The following is a 16,294-nucleotide window of genomic DNA, read 5'->3' as shown; positions in this document are numbered from 1 at the left end:
TCTCGCTCAATTCTCTCATAGATTTTACCTCTCTTGCTCTCATATTCTATTTGATCCAACACCCATACCTATTTACTTAGAGTAAGTCTAATGTGTTTGGGACTGGGGCCCCCAAATTCAAATTTGGAGTCCCAGCCCAATGGACTCCAACCGGAGGGTCCTGCGGATGGGCTCTCAAACCTTAAGTTATTCTATTTGGTCTCCAAGGAGATCCACCCCATTTTACTCTTGTTTATTTTTTATTTTTTCTTAAAATAATTTAAAATCATCTTTTTCATTAAGTTTATTTTTTTTAAATGTAATTTTTTATGATTCTCTCTCTAGAATAATATAAAGTTTTAATTTTATATTTAGAACTAATAATTTATAGTTTAAAATTGAAATCAAAATCTTACACATGTATATTATGCACATCCATAATTTGGATTCGAGAGCTTTAATTGGGAGCCCGACATTAGAGTTGACAGAATTCAGGGACTCGCAAAATTGTGAGTCTGAACTCCTACATTAAACTTGCTCTTAAAGAAACTGGCGAAGAAAATGTGAAAAACCACTTACATTTGCTTGTGAGAACTTATGCAGGTAAGAGAAGCAGACCAAGTTGATCACATATCAGGTTTCTAATTTACATATGACTCTTATGGACGTGAGGACGTCTTCGAATTTTGGCCTACTTCCTTTTTTTTTTTTTTTTTTGGAAACCGATTACATTGTCGTACAATTGGCATTGAATACATCAAAGATGTGATAAGCTTGCTACCCGCCCACTCAAACTCTAACATGACCTGGCCTATAGCCCACTCAAACATAACCTGGCCTATAGCCCAACTAGATAATGGCCTAAAGCCCAACTACACTACCTTATTTATATCCTAATAATCCTAATTCAAATAACCAAAGATTCCACCTTCTCTGGGATTCGAACCTGGGACCTCCAGGGATTTCTGGAGTTTATGTCAACACCTTGGAACCACTTGGGCTACCAACCGTTGACTGGCCTACTTCCTTTTGAAATGACCATAAGTTACTTCAAAAAATCTATGCATAGTCCAATTTATTATTCAAAAACAAATAAATAGAAATGCATCTTGACAAGTCAAGTCTTTTTTTTTGCATTAGTCAGCACTTAACAAAAGTACGGAAAAGAATTACATCAAGTTCTCCTGGGTCTAATGACTCTGCTCCTCTATAATATCTACTAGTGCTCGTGGGAAGTCATTACTCTCAAGAATTAGGACCTCATTGTTCGGCTTCATCTTCGATAGGTAATATGTTGCTTGATTTAGTTCTCGACATACATGGATTATCCAACACTCCTCAAATAAACCCCATAAATATCGCATCTCATTCCATACTCGTATAGTCTTCCATGGAGAGACAAAATTATCATTAGACAGAATTGTTGCTACCGTTGTAGAATCAGTCGCCAATATGACTTTACATTGGTCATATTGCCTTGCTAGACGTAAGCCTAACAATACACCTTGAAGTTCATGCAATATAATTGATTCACACTTTGTCGATGACGCCGTTGGCACTATTGCTTCCCCAGTACTTCGCCTTAAGATCGAACCCGGTTGACTCTGCATCATATGCACCATCTGTGTTCACGAGAGTCCATCCATTCTCTGGACCTTCCCAGCTGCAAATTTTAGTGACCGAAGTTTTCAACGGAAGGGTAATATTCCATCGTCCGAGCAGTTCTCTACACGCCGGAGTATCAAGTACCTGACCAACCCAAGAACCAGGGGCGGAGCTATGTGTGGACTAACCCACGCTATAGCCTGGGTTAAGTCTTGTAAGCTCCGCACCAACTTATTAACACTTATTGAAGGTAGCCTGGCTGGATGGAACTGCTGCCTAGCTCGCTTGAAGCAAGGGTTCGAAACCATCTCCCAACATTTTTTTTGTACCTTTTTCACGTAGGATTTGATAAAAAAAACAATCCTTCTTTGGTCCCCAACTTATAACAAAGTCCTTATTTTAACACTTAACGAATTGTCATTTCGGCACTCAATTATGTCTAGACATTCTTTCAGCCCCCGCTATTTTTGTCCTTCCTCTTTTGGTCCCCAACTTATAACAAAATCCTTCTTTGGTCCCAACTTATAACAAAGTCCTTATTTTAACACTTAACCAATTGTCATTTCGGCACTCAATTATGTCTAGACATTCTTTCGACACCCGCTATTTTTGTCCTTCCTCTTTTCTCTTTACCTTTTTTTTTTCTTTCTTCTATTTGAATTTTTTTTCTATTATCACTTTAACGTCCACCATAAGCCTCTCCCCTACTTAGCGAAATTATCGTGGTATGTCTACCATATTTCATTTCAACTAGTTGGTACGACAAAATAGTTGACATCTTTGATTTTTATGCTCTCGTCACAAATTTAACTTCACTTTTTTTTTCGCTTCTCAAACTTTGGGTATGTCTAACAATAGAAAATAAAAAAATTTATTGTAAAATAATAAAATAAGCAATTGTGTTGCACAAAAAATGCCATCATTTTTCACAAGTAGTAATGCCTTAAAATTCATACACCAAATTTTATTTAAGTCAGCCCTGCCTAAAACGAAATCCTGACTCCGCCCCTGCCAAGAACTAGCTTTTATTCTCATTTCTTCTGCAATTTGTCTAACAATCTGCTCCATCGAGTTCCTAACTCCCTGAAAAATGCGAGCATTTTGTTCTCTCCATATATGATAAATATATCCACTGAACACAAGATGTTGTTAACCTCCTTCCACCGTTACAACTGTCTCCCGCCACCACCACCAATAGCTCTTCAAAGAAGAAAGCATGAGGAGGTTCATGCCTCTTCATCTCCCACGAACCAGCTAATCCTGATTCAACCAGTGATCTCCTCTTCCCATTCGAGTCGTCAATTTGTCCCATTGAAGAATGTGAACTCATTTTTATATCCAAACCTTTCATACTAGCCGATGAATGCAAAGATATCTCGTCAGCTCATAATTTAGTATCAATTGCAATTTCTTGTGGTTGTAGAGAATGAAGAATTACTAGTGTTCATAAACGTGTTAACTAGAAATACTTTGGTTTCTCATTAAAATTTCAAATGAGAAAATAGAGCTAAATAGCAAGGGAATTGATGGATTTTTTTTCATGTTTTCGAGAGTAAATTTTTAGTGTTAAATGAAGATTATAATGAAGTTTTGTTTCATGAGATTGATAGTTCAATGAGGACTGAAATGGAAGATGATTTCCTAAATAAAGGGAATTTTTGGGCTTTTGAAGCACATAAATTGATTGATTCTAGTGGTGGGAATTTAGAGCTCAATGATTATTTAGGTAACTTAGTTTTCGTAAGTCTCTGATAATTTTTATTCCGACAAAAATTTTTGGAGTAAAATTTTATAGGCAATGCCTAAATTTGTTAGAAGTAATGTATTTTCTACCTATCACTTGGTCAAAATAAGTTAACCGAGTATAGTTAGAGGCAATGCTCAATTTGAAGGTGTCTATCACCCACTTTTTGTTTTCTTCATCTTCGAACAAATAGTCATTGATCCAGATCCACACCCCTTAGCCGGAGATGTTATAAAGAGAGAGTAGAGAGAGAAGTAAAAGAAAGGAGGAAGAGGGAAAAAAAAATATTAAGTCGTCGATCAGAGATCACCGGTCGGCGACTGTTTGCATTCGCCGAAGATGGAAGAAGAAGAAGAAGGGAGGAGAAACTAGAAGAGAGTTTTTTATTTTTTGTTATGGTCGTTGGACGGCTTCAACCTAGAGGCGTCAGTTGTGTTGTTAGGTCAAATATTAGTTGAGGCATTGCCTTCTTTGCATACATTGCTTTTAACTATTTTAGTAAATGTCATTAGCAAGAGCTTGCCTTTAACAAGTTTGGACATCGACTATAAAACCTCCCATTTATGGGTTGCTAAATCATAATCTTGCCTTTTTATGTTTTTTGAATCCCTTTGTCCTGGGTCTTGACTACGGGCTTAAAAGAAAATGCAGTAGATGGTCGGAAAATATTCATGGATGAAATCGTGAAAATGAACTTGAACTCTTTTGTTATAACTGGCGATGAATTGCTCTAAGGTTTAATTCACGGTTAGAGAAATTCAAATAATAAAAAAGAAATTGTTTTTAAGTTAGGTAAAGAATATGTATGTAGGAGGACTATCTAAAATCGATGCTAGTGAGGCGTGATGCAGGCGCATACGGGTCAAGGCCGCAAACCCACGCGCCCTTGCCCTAGTCGGCCACGTTAGTAGTCCTAGTTAGTTTAGGATTAGGAAATTACCTTATGTTGGTATTTCTATTATTTAGGAGTTTCTATGTTTTAAGTATCTTTAATATTTAGGAATCCTAGTTTGAGTCTATCGAGGGAAGTCTATTATCCTATAAAAGGAGGTCTGGTCTATTTTGATATTCATATTGAAGAGAAAAATTCCTTGAAGTTTAATAAAGTTTAGTTTATTTACAGTTATTTACCGTTCTTCGTTTATTTATATCGTTCTTCTTTTAATTCCGCTGCGACTACATCAAGTGGTATTCAGAGCCATCAAAATTCTGGATTTTTTTTAAAAAAAAAAAATATCGATGGATACATCTCCTCTTGAATGTTAGAAATTTTTTCCACGTTTATGTTGGGATCCTATTCGAGATACAACTCAATTTTATATTGATCGAGAAGATGAAAGAAAAATTCATCAAGTTTCTAAAATTCCACTCTTCGAAGGTCAATTTCATATAAATTATTGGATTCAACACATAGAAGATTGGTTCAGAAATCAAGACGTTCCCGACGAAGATAAGGTTTTTTTGGTTGAGCAACATATGTCCGAAAGAATCTATGAACAATTCAATGCCATGCAATGGAGACTTATTGATCAAGGAAAATCGATCATTGATGATAGGGATACATTGAAAAGTATTTTCAGGTATGGTTTTCTTCCTCTCGATGAATGTTTGTCATGTGTAGAAACAAAAATTGAATTGAGAAGACAGTTCTCCGAAGTTACTTCAATCACTAAGATCGATGATATTGAAGGAGAAGTTCAGGGAAAAAAGAACAAAATTCAGTCAATGTCGGAGGAGGAAGAAGGAAGTAATTTTCCTTTATCAAATCTAAATCCTAGTCGAGATATGAAACATCAATGTCTGACCAAATTTTATGATTCATATGACATTCCGGGAGACGACATCCTTGTTTCGAATCATAAAATTTTACAGCATCAATTATGTCTCACATCACCTCCGTACTCTTATACACCACCACCGTACTCACCACCATATTCACCATCACCTCCATCTTCTTATTATACACCACCACCATATTCACAACCTCTTATACCATCTTCGACACCGCTGATGGAACAACGACGACAGCAACCGCAACATCAACCGCAACAACAACCGCAACAGCAACAGCAACAGCAACAGCAACAACGACAGCAACAACAACCATCTCTTTGTCCATACCAACCGTCAACACCACCACCCTCACCACCGTACTATTATTATTCACAACCTCTTATTTCCATTAACCATGAAGAAGTAATAAAAGAAGAAAAAAAAGAGTTTGAACAAGTTGACGAAGTTGATTACAAAGAAGTTGTAGTTAAAGAAGAAGAAGAACAAGAAGTTGAAAAAGATGATTCCAACTATAAAGAAGTACTAACAGAGGATGATTCCATTGATATTAAACATGAAGATCACAACGAAGTTAAAACTGAAGAAGATGAAGATGAATATTCCCCAGCAATAGAAGAAGATAATTTTGATTTTATTTGGGATCCAGGAGCTTTGACAGTTTCGACTCCCCATGATCAAACAAACCTTCGTTCATTATCATGGGAGAAACCTGTTTCGTATTCAAATAATAGTAGTCCCCCATGGTCTTCAAATAAACGATTACAACTTGATAATGCTACCACTTCTACGAGGTTTAAAGGCAAAATTTCACAAGATAACAGGTATTGGGGAGCTCAACTATATGCAGATAATCAACTAATTTGGCTTGAGACGTTAGCAGATAATGAAGAATTTCGTTATGATCCTTCATCGAGTGATCATAACACAAAGACTGAAGATCATCCCACTTGCGATGTTGACTTTGAATTAGCTTTTGTATTTCATATTTATCCTACTGAAATCTTCTCCTGTAGACAGTTTAAATTCAATCAAATTCATCATGAAAGCAATCTATCAACATCATCGTCGTCTGAAGATTACTGGATGAAGACGAAACGTTTCCTGCTCAAAGATCTGGTAACTAACACTGATGTCAATGATAGTTATGTTTTGTTATCTTCTCCATCAACAATTTCTTCATCACAGTATATTAATAAGAAGTCAATTGTAAATTCAGTGGAGATGAGGGAAAAATCAACTGAAACTATTACAAAGATGCCTACATACAAAGTAATTGGCAGAGAATCATCATCATCTTCAATGGCTTCATCACATGAAAGTCTTTACTTGAGAAACAAAACATTAATGAAAGGAGGTGGATGGAGCTTCACCTTACCACACGGGAGGCCAAACATGGGAATATTAATTGGTGTCTCTAACGTGTTCGAGAAAATACTCCTTAGAAAAATCAATGGGATACTTCCTACAGTAACAGAAAAGAGTAATGTGAAGAAAAAGATAGGTATCTCACCACCAGTTCACTTTTTAGCTTCCGGAGAACACGAAATCGTGATATATTGGAAGATGATTTGGAGGTCCGATTTTTCAAAGAGGATATTTTGGTATGTGCAATCTTCTTCATCCCACTAAAAGATGATGGCCGATGTCACAATTTGTTGGATGTTTCTTCACTACTGTGGATTTTACGAATCTCATCGTGTCAAGGGGTCCGAATTATATTGGGTTCATTAGTCCATCATTGTCTTCTACGGATTGGCTGCAAATTTCGTTCGAAGTGAGAATTACAGATCGCCATGGCGAAATTCAGAGTATACGGGTGGCTCACATTGTTTCCTTCATCGAAACGGTTCGGGACGAACCTTCTGGGGAAAGGGGAGCTGATGCAGGCGCATACGGGTCAAGGCCGCAAACCCACGCGCCCTTGCCCTAGTCGGCCACGTTAGTAGTCCTAGTTAGTTTAGGATTAGGAAATTACCTTATGTTGGTATTTCTATTATTTAGGAGTTTCTATGTTTTAAGTATCTTTAATATTTAGGAATCCTAGTTTGAGTCTATCTAGGGAGGTCTATTATCCTATAAAAGGAGGTCTAGTCTATTTGGATATTCATATTGAAGAGAAAAATCCCTTGAAGTTTAATAAAGTTTAGTTTATTTACAGTTATTTATTGTTCTTCGTTTATTTATATCGTTCTTCTTTTAATTCCGCTGCGACTACATCAAGGCGTTAGAAATGGGTTTGGTCAGAGAAGCAGAGGTATTTATAATTGATGGCGACTGTAGGGTTTTGATCGACCTTATAATCTAAGGTCACGATTCAAGCCCATGGAGGATCGATCCACTCATCTCTCGGGCCCGTCATCTTATGGGCAATCCAACTATCAAAGCACTCCAGTTCTGCCCCAGAACAGCTAACATGGACGCCCATGTTTTAGCCCATCAGGCTCTACAAGCACCCTCAACAATGTAGAGTTAGATGTCTTGCTAAGCCTTGTCTTAGTAGTCTTTCTTCATGATGTAATCTTATTGCCATGTTCGGCCCTTATGAAGTTTGATTCCAAAAAAATAAAATAAAATCGATGCTAGTAGTGCACCATGTCTTTAGCCGTCGGGTGCCCTAGTGGTAAATATTTTGTTCTCTTGTTATATTTTGGAAGAAAAAGATACGAAAGATTGACGTGAACTTTACTCAGGTCAATTGACTGGGTGCTGACTCGAGTCAAGAAAAACCCCTCTTGCTTATAATAGTTTGGGCCGTCCGTGAGTAGCAGTGTCCTTAGGACTGTTGAGGGTCAAGGGAAAACTATCAAAAAGAAAATATATAACCACAACCTTTGGTGAAGAGTACTAACCATTGAATTTTTTTTTAATTGGAGAAATAAATAAAATAAAAATGAGTACGTGCTAACTGTTGGCTCACCAACTCAAGATAATGCTATAATTAAGATTTATTTCGAATTGATTTGATGGTGAAATTGACTTTAGACCCAGTCCTATAATTGGCCCATTGGGATGGGAACACCTCTAAATTAGTATCTACCATGGGAATAAAGATTACTAGTATATCATAATCGATATGTATCAATAAGATTTGTCTCATTGATCTCTAATGTTTAGAGCTAAGATTTGTCAAAAAAGTATTCTGCATGAATGAAATATTAGCAGTCGAAATTTGAATATAATGTTCAAACTATGACTAGCTCGAACAATTTTTGTTTGGAGTTAAATGTTATTAGCCACACATGTAGTAACAGGAAAAGTCTTTCTATATAATAACTTGCTCACCTATAGTAGTGTAACTGGGTTTCCACGGACGCGACAACGGCAAATCCCTCTTGGCTAACGTCGTAGAAGACACTTTTGGAAATGATAAGGCAGAGATATTAACCGACTTGTAAATAAGATGTAATTTGTAGGAGAAAAAAAGTAAGGAAAGAATTACGTGCTTAGTAGTTATTGCAGGGGCATTGTCACCAATTTTGGTTCATTTACACTGATACCCTTTTATTTTGAGTCAGTTTACACGAAAAAATTTTTATGTGAGCCATCAGATGTGGCTTTTATCAAACTCCTAATAAAAATGGACGATCAGACTTATACCTCTCATAACCGATTAGGTTGTTTTATTTAGTAGTGTAATGACTAATGACTACAAAAATAATAGTAGGTTTTACGTCATTTGCTGAAGTAAATAAATGGTGGAAAACACTGCAAGTGTCCAAACCATATTATGTGGTACAGATACTGCAATTAAAGATTGGATATGTCTAAACCATATTATGTGGCACAGATATTGCAATTATTGATATTCAGAAAAAGGTGGTAGTAGTTGTTCATGAAAGATTAAGGAATAATATCTTATTATGAGGGTCAACTAGGCAATAACCCTAGTTTTATCCACTTAATTAGGGTTGGTAAGATATCAATTAACAACAGTACCTTCTACATCTATTCATTTTCATTCATAAATCGATATAAGGAGAGACATTGACATGGCAACACACATAAGGCAGGTGCTTGTCAACACCTAACTATAAACCTTTTTTTTGGTTGAAAGACCTAACTATAAACCTAGTATATCCTATATAATATCAATATAATCTGAATGAAAAAGTTAATAAACACTACATTATGGATAATCTTACTTTAATACAAATTAAAAATGTCTAGCCTCTTTATCCACCTAACTATTGATTCCTATTATATTTGTTCGGAATGATACTACCGAAAAAATATAGACTTGACAATTTATTCAATGATTCCATAAATAGTTATTTCACACTAATGTGAGGTTGCGTTAAATTTAGAATTCAACCAATATTTGACATACAAGTCATATAATTTATTAAAATGTTTATTTGGAGAAAGCATGAATTACTAGCATTTGGTTCCTAATTGGCCAAAAAACAATAACAAAAAAAGTATGCGTCTAAATCTTATGTCTGAGTTTTTGGCTTAAAACATGGTAAATATACCGTAATTCATACTTTGTTTTCTCTCGAGAAGGATAGTAGAAAAGGAATTTGGAAAGTCAACCGTTAAACTAAGACAAACTAATAGATCATGAATAAGAATGCGTTCTACGATTCCTCCTCATCTTTATTTAGCATAACAAAAGTGTTTACAATATTAGAAGCGGTCAAGCGGTATCTTAGATTTAAATACAAAATGGAAATATAGACAATGAAAAAAACTAGGTAATAACGAAAACCAAAATTGATTTAGGCGAATCAAGAAATATCACTGATTCACCCCAGTCTGCCGATCCCACTGGTACTACTTGTCCTATTACAAACAACTGGTCACAATTTCAAGTTACGATCAGAAACACAACTCTTATTCAAAAGAATTATTTTGGAATAGTTCATGTTGTTTTAATGGAAAGTCAAGAACTTCATAACCGGATATCGAACCTAGCTCGATGTCGTGAACTGGGAGAACGACAGATACATATTGTCACCATTTGCAAAGAGGACTTTTTCACTCACAAGACTACTGAAAACTAAAAGTTGTGGTTGAATTAGAAAAATGGAATTATGCCCGACCACAATCACGGATGGGACATGTGGCTAGACACAATATATAGAGTTTCTTTCTCTAAATCCTGACACGCTACATATCCAGGTTGGAATTCAGTAGAGATTGTGGCCAAGCGTACTATCATTTTTTATTGAATTTTTAGCGTTCGATGTGTATCAGTATCAACAACATCGTGCATCCGTCCATTAGATGAATCAAATAGGAAGAGGAGTTGATGTCGACTCATTACCTTCTGATTTCCATGACCTTGCCGGAGAATTCCTCGTGAAAAATGACATTCCGGTGGGAACCTTGGCCTGATCTAATTTACCCTCCCGGGGAAGCTTCACAAACCTATGATTCCTCCCTCTACTACTTTCACCGCCCCCACCACCACCACCCTTCCCAGTATTTTCACCGGAATCTGACCCATCTCCATTTGGTAATGCAATAAAACTTCTAGTCCGGTTCAATATCCTTCTCACTTCCTCCGGCAACTTCAACGTAAACCTCTCAACATTTTCCCCTGGTAAAACCAGTGAATGTCCAGTCGAATGAGATCTCGGAAACTTCCTTATAAATCTAGGAAATAGAGGACTTGATCTTGTTATAGGGCTTTGACTTTGTATCTCACTTGGGTTTCTGATGTTATTCAGTAATGGTGAATGCATCACTTGTATTGACAATTGGTTCTCACCTTCATTGACCTCATAAACTGACAACTCAGTTCCACCACCACCAGCAGAACCACCCGTAGCACCACCGCCCACGGTGGGTATTTCGCCGAGGAGGGACTTGAGATTAGCACGACAAACAGGACAAGTAATATGAGAAACCAACCAAGCATCAATACATAAAGGGTGGAAAACATGATCACACTTGGGTAGCAACCTAAGAATATCATCATCTTCAAACTCATTCAAACAAACTGCACATTCTAATGAAACTTTACCTATTTTATGCTCCTTCACATCAGAATACAAAAATATCGGAAATTTTTCTATCGTGGCTTGATCAATACCTCGGGGAGTTCTCGTTGTTCTTGATCTCTCTGTAACACCACGTCTTGTACCAGTACCATTACCTAGTCTTATTGCTTGATCGGAACGACATTGCCTAAGAAAAAGTGCAATAATACCCATGACAAATAAAACACTTATTAAAACTCCAGCGATAATGGACATAGTATTATCATAGCCACCATATAATGGATGGTTATTGTTATTACTATTGCTTATGTTCACGGTGCTGTATGGTGACAGATCACCATCGTTTCCGCTTTGTGCGATGGCATACGATAATTGAATTAGGACTACTCCCCAAGGTAGTATTGGGTATGCATATTTGACCATATTTGCTGCAACCCTTCTTACTGGGGATGGTGGTGGTGGTGGTGGTGGTGGTGATGATGACGAAGGGATGTGATTGTTCTTGTTTTATTGGTGACCCTCTTTGCTCCAGCTGAAATTGTCGAAGTCAAACAATAGTTCATGCCGGAAAACAGACAATATATATGCAAGAGAAGAATAAAAGAATGTTTAAATTTTTAGGTGATATAATGACCTTCCTGAGTTGACCCTCTATATGTATTTATCTATAATACTATAAAATTACCCTAAAACCTTAATTCAATACCCTGTGAGTTTTTTTTTCGAGGAAATGCTCCCATTGTATTCAGGTTGTGAAGATGACAACAAGTAACAAAATTAACTTACAAAGGATTGTAGTTACATGATATCTAGGACATCCCAATTTAAGATGAAATTATTAAAATTATTAAGAAGAATGTCAAAATTGGTTTGAAGCCCAGTAATTACAGTAAATTCTGAACCTCTATGATTAACTTGTCGATGGTGAGCTCTTTCTCCTCTTGAAGAATCGAGACATTTGTTGTTTCTTTCTCCCCAAAGAGACCATAGAATTGTAGTTGGATCACAGGATAGAAGGAAGTCTATCCTGGTATTTGGTTCGTTATGATTCCAATCCAGCAGGTTTAAGAGACGAACAAATTGCCCACTCAAAGCATATAATATCGCCCGGACAGATGAGTATACGGGTTTCCAATTAAAAGGAAGGTACTGGTAGCTGGATAACCCAATAAGAGAGGGGTACTGGTACCTGCACAAGACCGGTAGAACCGTGAAGCCTTACAGACACCGGTCTACTGCCGGCCAAGGCCGGCCAAGGAAGCTCTAACGGTCAAGTAAGTGACCAACTAATTAAAGAGAACAGAAAAAGTAAAGAAGACTATCTAAGATGTCATGCGATAATAATGTCGAAGTGTGATCGACTCTGGTCGGAGCTCACTTCTGCAGAATAGGTCGCTAGGATAGACCTGCAGGCGACTAGGTTGGCGGAGTAGGTCGTGGAGGTAGTACTCGTGGTCTCTTAGATCAACAAAGTTGGTCGTCAGGTAAGAAAAAAACTTCTGGTAAGATAGTACGTAAGAGACTGAGTATCGTAGGTTTTCGTATTAGAGTTCTGATGCAGGTGCATAGGCGTGTGGGCCCACGTCCACGCGTGCCCACACCCTATTAAGTCTTAATAGTAGTCTATTTAGTAGAAAAGAAGTTACTATAATTTGATATTTCTTTATTTTAAAGTTTCTATGTTTGAGTAGTTTATTATTTTAGGAATCCTAGTTTGAGTCTATCTAGGGAGGTTTATTATCTTATAAAAGGGGATCTAGTCTATGTTATTATTCACCTTGAAGAGAAAATCAATTGAAGTTATTAAGATTTTAAGTTTAGTTTATCGTTTTCTTTAATTGTTATTAGTTTATTTAATTGTTCTTTAATTACTCCGCTGCGTCTACATCAAGTGGTATCTAGAGCCAATTTTTTTTTTTTTAACCAATCACAATGGTTAATCCTACCGTTCCTACTCCAACAATCAAAGAGAAGATACCAACTTTTGCCTCCGAATGGGATAACATCAACAAGAAATTATCCTCGGTTACAAATTTGGAAGAATCTTTCGAAAATTTCAAGAATGAAACCATGGACAAATTCGATCATGTCAATGAATCGATCATGAAGCTATCTAAACAACTCGAAGGCATATGTAAGTCTCCCTCTTCTACCACTACTCCTTCTTCTCCTACTTACATTCCAACATCATTATCACTTCCAACCACAACACCAACTTCAAATTCCATACTTGGTCAACCTAACATCAACCCTACATCACCGGTTTTCCCACTCATAAACCCCACAACACCACCTTTCTCTTTCCACGATCAACCAAACCCGACTCTATCTCCCATTATTCTACTACTAACCCAAGTACCACCCAACCATACCCTTTTCAAACACCAAGGCAAAACTATTCCCCGAACACCACCCCACTCGAAACCCAACCCTAAAGCCACCAAACCGAACCTTCCCGCCCTATCATGGATACACCTATTCGTCAACACTCTCGTGCCATCTCACCACATCTCACTCCCAACCGAGGAACACCCCCTCATCAACACCAACCCGATTATCACCACCCCTCCAACCAACACGATCCGGAAACCGTCAACCACCCAACACTTGATTTCACGGATAGCTACACCCCTAACCGAACACGTCTACCCGATTCGGTCCCGAACAGACCCACTCCACACCGAGACATGGGTTATCCATTCATCAACAACCAAAACCGTGAAGATCAATTCGAGCCCGATTACAACCCTTACCAACATGAAGCTCGTCCACCCAACCGTTCCAACTATTACGAACCAACTAGATTCAAGAACCGACCAACCTATACGGAACCGAACCATTCCATGCAACGAAACCATTATATTCGTCCCCGTCACAAGTATAATGATCCGGATGACTACCACCTTGAGGATGATCACGATTCTACACCACCTCCTTCTAAGTACCGTATTCGTATGGACGTACCGGCTTATGACGGTTCCATCAACATTGAAAACTTTTTGGATTATATAGCTCGAATGGAAATCTTCTTTGATGTTATGCAGGTTTATGGACAAGAACAGGTTAGATGTATCACTGGCTATCTTTCAAAAACAGCATTAACATGGTGGAAACAAGAATCTGAACAAAGACGGTTATCTAATCTTCCTCCCATATCCTCGTGGTCTGAACTTAAGCCACTTATGATGGCCCGTTTCCTCCCTCCAGATTATGAAAATCAGTTATGTCTGGAATATCTTCGTTGTCGTCAAGGACGACGTTCAGTTGAGGAATACGCCTCCGAATTTCAGCGTTTAAGTATTCGGCTTAATCTACCCGATACTGAATCCATGAAATTGGAAAAATTTAAGGATGGTCTTCGAGGTGACATTAAAGATCTTGTCAACCTCCGTCATTTCTCTTCCGTATCGGAATGTATTAGTGTGGCCCGATCTTTTGAATCGGATTCTAGATCAATTTTCAGGGGAAACTACAATCGTCCTAATTATATTCGACAACCTACTGATGATACTGATCTTTCGAAACAAACAGATGACGGAGCTAAGATTGTTCCCGAAAATCCTCCAGGTAAGTGTTATCGTTGCTTTGAGACAGGTCACTATTCTAATAATTGCCCATTACGCGGTAAGGCAAATTTAGTAGAAAAACAGGATTACTTGGATGAGGAAGCCGACCATGTCAATATTGACCCGGATTCAGGTGACCGTGTTATGTTAGTAACTCGTCGGGTACTTTTTACTCCTCTTGAACATGATCTTTCTCAACGGAAAAATTTGTTTGTTACACGTGGAACGGTCTTGAACAAAGTTTGCACCATTGTTATTGATAATGGGTGTGTGGAAAATTTGATTTCTTCCAAACTTGTGGCTTACTTGGGTATTCCTACTATCCCTAAACCACAACCTTATCATACTGCTTGGATTCAATCCGGTACTGCAACCCGTGTTGATCGAATGTGTACTTTTTCCCTCTCTTTTGGCTCTTTCTATTTATCTGACATTACTTGTGATGTTACCGATATGGATCTTTGTCATATTATTTTGGGACGTCCTTGGCAGTCGGATGTGGATGCTATTTACAAAGGTCGTTTGAACGTTTATGAATTTCCATGGCTGAAGAAGATTATCACATTGTTACCGATTACGAAAGGATCCGATGAGCTAGCTTCCATTATACATTCGGTTCGGGACGAACCTTCTGGGGAACGGGGTGCTGATGCAGGCGCATAGGCGTGTGGGCCCACGTCCACTGATGGGCCTAGAGAGGTTACCCTAAATAGGTCACCACCCGCAAGTATACGGGCGTCAAGTGATAATTCCGGTAAGACCGGTTCGTTCCTCAGAGACTAAGTGAAACCTATTCTAAGACTTAGAAGTAAGACGGTTTTTTGTTTTTGAGAATTGTTTTGGTGATAATAAAATATTAAAATGATTAACGAAAATAAAAGAGATGAACTCAAATGGGGGAGAAAGCTAGGGTTTCGAATCCGCCTTGTCATCATACGTTCATAACCTAATCATCAATGACATTACAAAGCTTGATTTCTCGAATGATAATAAGTCAACTAATGAAATACAACTAATAAGCATCGACCATAAAAGAATTTAATCTAATGATGGTGGATCAAATCGGAGGTATAACCATGAAAACTACATTATCAACATCGAACACATTCACCATATTACGGATACTAACTATTGCTTATCAACTAACAAGTATCAATCATAAAAGAACTTAACCTAATAATGATAGATCAAGTCTAGAAGCATAAACAATGAAAGAAAATCACTAAAATTATGATACGAGTCTAAACAACAATATTTTGATGAAAAGGCTAAATATGTTAAACTTGATCAAGGTTTCATCTAACCCTAGATAGGAATTCTAGCTGAACATGGCCATAAATACAAACATGATCTTCATTATTATCTTGTCACAAATTTCAGAAAAGAATATAAATCAAGACAAGCAAAAGAAGATCACAAAGGAGTAGTAATGCCTTTAGAAGATGCTCCAAGATGTTGAAGATGAATACATGTTTATGTTGATAGCAACTACAACACTCTCTCTGTTTAAGCTCTTTCTCTCACTTTATTTCTACTAACACTCTCTTTTCTCTCTCACAAAGAAAAGAAAATGATGAAGAAAAGTGATGATGAGTGCTCTGCTTTCTCTATAAAGCTCTCTGTCATGTAATCTCTCAACTCTAATAAAACAGTAAAAGAAG

General features: G+C 37.4%; 1 protein-coding gene across 1 annotated transcript; it reads right to left on the bottom strand.

Annotated features, from left to right (window-relative positions):
* Positions 1-9,678: 9,678 nt before the first annotated feature.
* On the bottom strand, positions 9,679-11,614 carry LOC147565169 (E3 ubiquitin-protein ligase ATL6-like). Its single transcript, XM_086666576.1, has one exon. The coding sequence runs from the start codon at positions 11,488-11,490 to the stop codon at positions 10,354-10,356; it is 1,137 nt and encodes a 378-aa protein (XP_086522702.1). The 5' UTR covers positions 11,491-11,614; the 3' UTR covers positions 9,679-10,353.
* Between the last annotated feature and the right edge of the window lie 4,680 nt (positions 11,615-16,294).

Source organism: Eschscholzia californica, unplaced genomic scaffold (assembly GCF_041429995.1).
Source record: "Eschscholzia californica isolate CP2 unplaced genomic scaffold, dmEscCali1.0.p SCAF_1, whole genome shotgun sequence".
NCBI classification, from domain to species: domain Eukaryota; kingdom Viridiplantae; phylum Streptophyta; class Magnoliopsida; order Ranunculales; family Papaveraceae; genus Eschscholzia; species Eschscholzia californica.
This window is presented reverse-complemented; position numbering and strand designations above follow the sequence as displayed.

Excerpts from the sequence above, each read along its gene's own strand:
- LOC147565169 (XM_086666576.1), bottom strand. The coding sequence starts at position 11,490 with ATGGTCAAATATGCATACCCAATACTACCTTGGGGAGTAGTCCTAATT.